The following is an 8,785-nucleotide window of genomic DNA, read 5'->3' as shown; positions in this document are numbered from 1 at the left end:
CTTCATCTGACTCTGCATCAGGTAAGTGATAGATTTTAATGCTATGCTCTTCAATTTCATCCAAAATCTGGAATAATAATGAAACTAGAATCAATTTTAGTTACGTATATATTATTTTAGCTAGCTAACTCATATTAGAAATTCACAAGTATTACACTCAGGAAGCAGAGGCAGAAGCAGATAGACATCTGTAAGTTCAAGCCAGTTTGGTGTACATGGCAAGTTCCAGATAGGCCAGAGCTACACAGTGAGATCACCTTAAAAAATAAAAATATCAAAAACAAAATCCACCAAGAAATATGTAAGAATTATTTGTGTATCAAAGGCCAAATAACTGACAAGTTATTTTCAAGTTCTTTTCAAAACAGCCAAAAATGTTATTGTTTAAATTTTGAGTTTTTCTGTCTATAAGAACAATAACAGTAACAATCACACACTTTCACTTTCAACATAAAAAGCAGTAGGAATACTAGTACTAGCCTCAGTACAGTAGCTAAGCTGAAAACACTCCCACAATCATCTACCGAGACAAGAGCAGAGAGCACACAGACACTATAGGCACCTAAAGTTCATGGCAATAGGCAGGAGTCTCACAGAGCTACTGAATGGGAAGAGGAGTATATCATGCAGGCAAAAAGAATTATGAGAGTAATCCCAGAACTTGGTTGCAGAGGGTAGTGGATCTCCAAGTTCGAGGCCACTGTGATCTGCATGGTGAGTTCCACAACAGCCAAGGTTACATAGTGAGACTCTGTCACAAAGTATCAAAATTTCTTAATTGATTAATCAATCTTGAGCTGGGCATGGTGGCACATGCCTTTAGTATCTTCAAAACAGAACAAAAACAAAAAGCCACACAGGTGTAGAGAGACAACACTTCCATGTCACACCACTCAGCTTAGTACTTGGGGGAGCTCCTTATACTCAGCCACTTCCTACTCAACGAGGGTATTTTTATCGAAGAGTGTTAACTATACAAATTTGATTCTTCCATGAGGATGAAAAATAAAAAGAACAAACAAAAACCTAAAAAACCCTACAAATACTGAGTATTCTTTGAGTTCCAATACACAAAAAGAAATGAATTCTGTAGTCCTGCCCCTGGCAACTCAGGTGAAGTCCTCCTTCTCCTCCTTCCCGAGCAGCTCAACGTCCTGCTGAGAAGGCATGGCCATCTCCTTTCCACTCACCCTTTTCTTTAGCCGTTCACGCTCCTTCAGAGTGAGGGTGTCAGCTTTCGCAATGACAGGCACAATATTCACTTTATTGTGTATCGCTTTCATAAATGCAACATCTAAGGGCTTCAGTCTAAAAACAATGTTTAAATGCCACACATTTAGGGAAAGCATAGGAACATACAATTTTTTCTCAAAATCATCTCATTCATATATTACAACATGCAAGAGATTTCTGAGGTAAACAACTGACTCACCCATGTCCAAAAGGTGAAATGAAGTAGAAGCAACAATGTACCCTGTTATCAATGATGTGCCGCCTGTTCAGTCCACTCTCATCGTGTAGATAGCGTTCAAACTGCTCATCAATGTAGGAGATAATTGTCTTGAAACTAAAGCACAAATTTCAATAGTAATCATGGGGTACTGAGACAGAAAAAGAAAAACCCATTTCTCTCCCGTTTCCAATAAAATACTTAACCCCTGACAGAAGACTGATTCTCTGTCAATCTTAGGCAAAATGAAGGCACATGTTTTTTTTTTTTGGTTTTTCGAGACAGGGTTTCTCTGAGTAGCCCTGGCTGTCCTGGAACTTACTCTGTAGACCAGGCTGGCCTTGAACTCAGAAATCCACCTGCCTCTGCCTCCCAAGTGCTGGGATTAAAGGCATGTGCCACCATGCCTGGCAAAACAAAAGATCTTAAAATAAAATTTAAATAATTAACAACAACAACAAAATACCCATATTGGTACTAGTGAAATGGCTCCTGGATACAAGTGCCAGTTGCCAAGCCTGATAATGACCTAAGCTCAGGCACTGGAACCCATATGGTACAAGCAGAGAATGGACTCCGAGAGTTGTCTGAGACAAAGAAAGTAATTTATGAATTCATTTAAAAACAGAATATGAAAATATTGGTGAAAAGGTTGTACATCTTTATTGTGGTTGACTTTATCCATTCTTATCGACAAATATTTATGTAGCTAGAAATGTAGCCCAATAGTAGAGCATTTGACTAGCATGCAAAAGATCCTAGGTTTGAGAAGGCGTGCGCCACCACCCTGTTTTTGTTTTAAACTGGCAAGTATGAGGTAGTTTTAAGGAAGCAATGGGAGTCAATAACCTAAGTACACCAGACTACAAAGTATCTGATAGGTGTCTCTGAAACTGGAAGGCTGCCAACACTTTCCAGACATACAACTGCTTCACTGGGGCCCAAGAAACAGGGCATTATCAGAAAGCATGCAAGGCATGATCAGATGGTGAGAAGGGAGACATTCTTATGCACAAGAAGGGTAAACAAGCACCATTAACTTGTCTTCCTTTTCTCACTTAGTGCTGCAAAGTTGATGCTTTACTTTGGCAGGGTTAGGACAAAAAAAGAAGCAGGTACAAAATTAAGATTTTTCTGCACAATGAAGGCAACGGAGTGTTCTACCCTCTGAAATTCCTTACTTGTGAAAATGATGGCAAAGAGTGGTCATTTACAGGTAAAATGGCTCTGTAAGGAGGGACAGACATAGAAACAGCAACCTGGCTGGGAGGCCTTTAATATCAGCATTTGGGAGGCAGAGGCAGGTGGATTTCTGAGTTCGAGGCCAGCCTGGTCTACAAAGTGAATTCCAGGACAGCCAGGGCTACACAGAGAAACCCTGTCTCGAAAAACCAAAAAAAAAAAAGAAACAGCAACCTGTCCTCTGGCTGCAGTCTGTTTTACAGGGCTTGGTTTATGTTAGCAGTTTGTAGACAGTTAACTTCTCAATCTCAGGTCTCGTTAGAGTGGCCTTAGAAAAGAACTAAATTTCAGGTTGGACACAGTGGCTCATATCCGTCATCAAAATACTTGGGAAGGAAAGGCCAGCCTGAATTATATAGTGAGACCTTGTTTCAAAAGAAACCGTATTTAAACTTCAAATGATTAGATCCAACAACTTTAAGTGTTGCTAACATTGCCTAAAATGTAAATACAAACAAATGCAGAGTACTTGACCCTTTGAGGGCTCTGCAGCCTCTGTGAATGCATACCAATCCCTGCAGTTGATAGCATCCCCATAGCCAGGCGTGTCCACTACTGTAAGCCGTAGCTTCACACCCCGCTCTTCAATTTCAACAGTCGAAGCCTCTATCTGGACAGTTCTTTCAATTTTCTCTAAAAAGAAACAAACAATAGAAAATGTACTTAAATATCAGAGCAGCATGCTATAAGAGAGATATCCATTATTTATATTCTTAAGGAAAATGACTTGGAAGGTCTCAGAAAGTAACATAAACACTGTTTAGAAAAGATCCAGAGTCAGCAAGGGAAATGTTGGTGCTAAAAATGAATGTTTTCTTGGGATCATTATAAATACCAATATTGAGGGGCTGGAGAGATGGCTGGGCAGTTAAGAATACTTGTTCTTTCAGAAAACTAAGGTTCAATCTCTAGCACCTACATGATAGTTTGTAACCATTTGGAACTCCAGTCCCAAGGGATCCAACCTCCAAGGGCACCAGGTAAGTATGTGGTCCACATACATACATTCAGGCAAAACACTCACAGGTTTAAAACAAAATATCTTTTATTTTATTTTATTTTATTTTATTTTATTTTATTTTATTTTATTTTCTTCGAGACAGGGTTTCTCTGTGTCCTTAAACTCAGAAATCCACCTGTCTCTGCCTCCCAAGTGCTGGGATTAAAGGCATGTGCCACCATTGCCTGGCAAAACAAAAGATCTTAAAATAAAATTTAAATAATTAACAACAACAAAATACCCATATTGGTACTAGTGAAATGGCTCCTGGATACAAGTGCCAGTTGCCAAGCCTGATGATGACCTAAGCTCAGGCACTGGAACCCATATGGTACAAGCAGAGAATGGACTCCGAGAGTTGTCTGAGACAAAGAAAGTAATTTATGAATTCATTTAAAAACGGAATATGAAAATATTGGTGAAAAGGTTGTACATCTTTATTGTGGTTGACTTTATCCATTCTTATCGACAAGTATTTATGTAGCTAGAAATGTAGCCCAATAGTAGAGCATTTGACTAGCATGCAAAAGGTCCTAGGTTTGAGAAGTACTGTAAAGCAAAACAAAACATATTTGAGAATGCCAGTGTCTTATGCTGGGATAATCAGAGAACAGACAAATATATATCCCTATCATAATTTTGTATATATATAATACTTAAATATATTTAGGTATATTTAGATAAGGCTGAGAACTGAACATCTGGTGTCAAGTATGCTGGGAAGGGCTCTACCACGGAGCTACATTCTCACTCTTGTATGTAGTTTTTTAAAGACATAAAATTCTTTCAGTTGAGCTTTTGATCCAGCATACAACACAGATAGAAAAGTAGGACATTTAATAGATAACAAACTGAAATAAAGGTTATTTACCCAGATACAGAGATAAGTGTAGAACAAAGTCTACAACAAAGAGCTCGGGATTTCAGATAAAGCACACAACCCTTCTTCTGTGACAGTTTACAAAACACAAAGTAACTAAGCAAAACACACATCTAAGACTTAGGATATCAGTTACAGTGACAGCTTACAAAACACAAAGTAACTAAGCAAAACACACATCTAAGACTTAGGATATCAGTTACATATTATAGCATGTTCAAACAAAATAATACTTAACAATTATATAGAAATATTTACCTGCAGCTCCAGGTATAATTCTTTCTGGGTAGAGATCAGTCAGGAATAAGCTGTTTATGAGAGTTGATTTCCCTAGACCAGATTCACCTTAAATGAAAATGAAAACACTGTCATAACCTTTCCCATAGAACTTAAACCTGGAATGTTTGTGTGTGTCACGGGGAAGCTCAAGAGCAACTTGCTCAAAGTCAAAGAACAAGAACATAATTTGAATCCAAATCCACAGGATTGCAGAATTTGTTTATGGCATGATCATAAATAATTTTTTATCTCTTTACAGGTATCTAAAACATACTTTGGAATTTTGTTGTTGCTGTTCTTTAGAATAAGCCTTGGTTTTTACTGCTTATGGAGCTTCATAGTTACTTAGCTGTCTGACTCTGTGCTTGAGTCTTCAACCCTTTCCTAACAGTTTTCTGCTCCTCAATAAGAAAGTACAATAGATCCTGCCATGGACACACTGAAACCACAGGGTGGGCCCTGCTGACACGCTTCTTTATGGTAGATTATCCCATAAAGCTATAAGTCTTTAACAGCACATACCAATGATCCTAGTGCTTCTCCAAACTTTTGGCATACAGGTAAACCATTACCAGGGGTTTGAGGTGGCCTAGTTTTCTTTGAGACTGTACTAAAGACTGTAATAGTATGTCAGACACTGGATCATGCTGTGTGCCTATAAGCACCATCCCTGGAAGAGTGATTTTGTTTTGAGACAGGGCCTTACTATGTAACTCAGGTCCTTTGAGTGAGCAGTATGCACTCTTAGTGGTTGAGCTATTTCTTCAGCTTCAAGGTAAATGTTTTTTCTTTACAAAAAAGAACAGATTTACATTAAATTATGAGTGTGTGTGGTTGGGGATGGGAGTTATACAAGTGAGTGCAAATGCCTGAGGAGACCAGAGGAGTTGGCTCCAGAGGAGCTGGAGTTCAAAGCAGTCATGAGCTACCTGACAAAAGTACACAGGTCCTGTGCAAGAACAGAAGTTCTCATAATACCTGGGCCATCCCTCCAACCACCATAGAAAATATTTAATGAAGCATTTATTTTTTCCTATTGTGGTAACTGTTCTTCATGTCCTATAAAATGTTTTTAGCTGTCATAAAATTATGTTTACTTTCTTCTAAATTTTTTTTTTACATTAGGTATAGGATATATTTAAGTTAATTTGCAAGTACAATGGGAAGTACTAGTTGAAGATAATTTTCTCCATACAATCATTCAGTTAATATTTTAAAAAGATTAACTTTCTGGTAACTTAGTCAAAAGTAACTGACCTTATAACATGGATCGACTCTGGGCTATTTAGTCTCTGAGCTTTATCAGATTGTCATGATTCCTGCACAGAAGTCTTCAATCTAATTAAGTTCTCCAACTTCGTTCCTTTTCTAAACTGCTTTGTCTACTCTAAGTTCTCTGAATTTTCACTTAAACTTTAGAATTAGATTGGTAATATCTATTTTTTAAAAGCTTAGTAAAATTTTTGATTTAGTAACACACTGACTCTGTGTACAATTTGAAGAAGAAAGGACATCATCTGTGACGCTGTGAATTAGAAATGTCCCCCTAGGTTCAGGCATTTGAATACTTGTTCATCAGGTTGTGGCTTTGTTTGGAAGGTAAGTGTGGCCTTGTTGAAGGAATCACATTGGGGTGGCCAGGTTTGAATGAGTTATATCTTTACCCTGCATCTAGTTTGTTCTCTCTGCTTTTGCGCTTGCCTTTGAAAATATAAGTTCTCAGCTTCACCTTTCTCCCACCATGTCTGCTGTTTGCTGCTATGGCTCCTCACCATGATGGTCTCATCCCTCTAGAACAGTAAGAAGAATAGTCTATTTCTTCCTTAAGTTGCCTTGGTCATGATTATTTCATCAAAGCAACAAAAAAGTGACTAACGAATATTTATAGTTTACAAACAGAGCAGATCTCACAACTTAACTACATTGTCTTTAACCTCTCCCCGCAGTATTTTTCAATGCACAGTTCTCAAATATATTTGGCCAGAGTTATCAGTAAGTACTATATTTTAGGTTCAGTAATAGTGTTGTCAGGTTTTGTCTCTCCTTTCCTCCTCCTCCATCTTCTCTGTTTTTTGAGATGGTCTCATGTGGCCAAGGTTGGCCTCAAACTCCCTAGGTAACTAAGGGAATTGAATTCTTTTATTTATTTATTTTTTATGTGTATGAGTACACTGTAGCTGGACAGATGGCCGTGAGCTATCATGTGGCTGCTTGAATTGAACTCAGGACACCCCCGCTCGTTCCAGCCCCCACTCACTCAGTCCCCGCTCACTCTGGCATAATACACTGTAGCTGTCTTCAAACACACCAGAAGAGAGCGTCAGATCTCATTACGGGTGGTTGTAAGTCACCATGTGGTTGCTGGGATCGGAACTCAGGACCTTCGGAAGAGTAGTCAGTTCTCTTACCCGCTGAGCCATGTCGCCAGCCAGGGAATTGAATTCTTAATGTTCTTCCCTCTTTTTTTTTTTTTTTTGACTGTCCTAAATTGTTTATTGGATATGAATTTTACAAATATCATGTGTATTAGCGGTAATGGTGGAGCTGGAGAGTATTGCGCCTTCTCCAGGCTGCACGGCAAGAACCACCAATAGTGTGGTGGAACTTGTGGCCCTTTCCAAGGCCACGGCTCTTTCGGCCAGCAGATGTCAGCCCACGCATCTCTCTGTGCTTGTGGACTGGTTTGGTGATCCACTGGGTGTCAGGATTTCTTCTGATAGCTTTATGGAATGGATCAATGAGGATAACCTCAAAAAATTTATGTGTGGAATCTTCACCAACCCAGTAGGAATTCAGGACTGTCAAAGCCCCGCAATGGCGCCCAGCTCTCTCCTCAGCAACAGACTGAAGGCTTCGGGCAAATTTCAGCTGGTTAACACCATGGTGGACAGGCACCTTTAGGAACCCGGCATTTGCGACCACCACGGCGGACACAAATCCTATAAATGACATAGCCTTGCTTAGCCTTGTACCCCAGTCTTCTCGCTTTATCAGGCCGGGTGGGGCATGGAGCCCTGTGCAGTGCAGAGAGCTGGCGGTAGGACCCTCAGAAGAAAACGCATCACTTCGGACTGCTTCTTCCTCCATAGCTCCTGGATGTATTTGTATGCACCCATCTTGGCTCACCTGATGGCTGCCGCCAGAGGAAAGGAATGTTGTTCTTCCCTCTTGAGTGCTGGGATTACAGGTGTGTATCACCATGCCCGGCTTAGCTCTGTCCTTAAAACTCTTTATTTACAATTCATGTGTGTAAGCGTTTTGCCAGCTGTATTTAAATGTACTGCATGAGTGCCCACAGAGGTCAGAAGAGTGCATGAGATCCTCTGGAACTTGAATTTCAATTGTAAGCTGCCATGTGGTAGCTGGGAATCAAACTTGGGACCTTTACAAAAGCAGGAAGTGCTCTTAACCCTTTGAGTCCTCTTCAACCCTTGGTTCTATCTTTTAAAGCTTATTTTAAAATTATTTGCTGTTAACTTTCATACCACAGTAGACAAACAGTAACTTTAAAATGTTTAACCATTTGCTACTGTGCCAATGTCTACTTATTTAGTCCTTCTCTTATAACTAGCATGCTTAAAATTAAGAATTTGTTGAAAAGAATTAACATATTAGGAAACTATATTAGTATAATACACATTTCACATTTGCTTACATTTATGCAATGTTCACTGGGTAGAAACTGGAACACAAAAATCTACCTCAAGTAAACACACAGTCAACATCTATCAGCTACATTAAATCATCAAATAGATCATACTACAGAAACACTGATTACATTGCTGTTCTGGCTAAAATCTTGTTATAAACACTAGTCTATACTTTTCTTGTGATTTATAATGGAATAAAGTTTGCCTAATGAAATGAATATGGGAGCTAGGCACTGGGCCTGTACTTATGGCAATCAGGAGTTTAAGACCACCCTTAGTTACAT

General features: G+C 39.2%; 1 protein-coding gene and 1 pseudogene across 1 annotated transcript in view; both read right to left on the bottom strand.

The window, feature by feature from the left end:
* Positions 1–8,785, bottom strand: part of Septin2 (septin 2) — a 31,879-nt gene that overhangs the window by 7,350 nt on the left and 15,744 nt on the right. Inside the window, exons 4-8 of the mRNA XM_031369001.1 lie at positions 4,831–4,917; positions 3,202–3,325; positions 1,433–1,567; positions 1,191–1,308; positions 3–67 (exon numbers count right to left, since the gene is read on the bottom strand). Coding sequence (XP_031224861.1) covers positions 3–67; positions 1,191–1,308; positions 1,433–1,567; positions 3,202–3,325; positions 4,831–4,917 — 529 coding nt within the window. The remainder of the gene's footprint in view (positions 1–2; positions 68–1,190; positions 1,309–1,432; positions 1,568–3,201; positions 3,326–4,830; positions 4,918–8,785) is intronic.
* Positions 7,312–7,982, bottom strand: LOC116088805 (annotated as a pseudogene).

This window comes from Mastomys coucha, unplaced genomic scaffold (assembly GCF_008632895.1).
Source record: "Mastomys coucha isolate ucsf_1 unplaced genomic scaffold, UCSF_Mcou_1 pScaffold14, whole genome shotgun sequence".
NCBI lineage: Eukaryota > Metazoa > Chordata > Mammalia > Rodentia > Muridae > Mastomys > Mastomys coucha.
The sequence above is the reverse complement of the archived record's forward strand: the minus strand, read 5'-3'. Positions and strand labels throughout refer to the sequence as shown.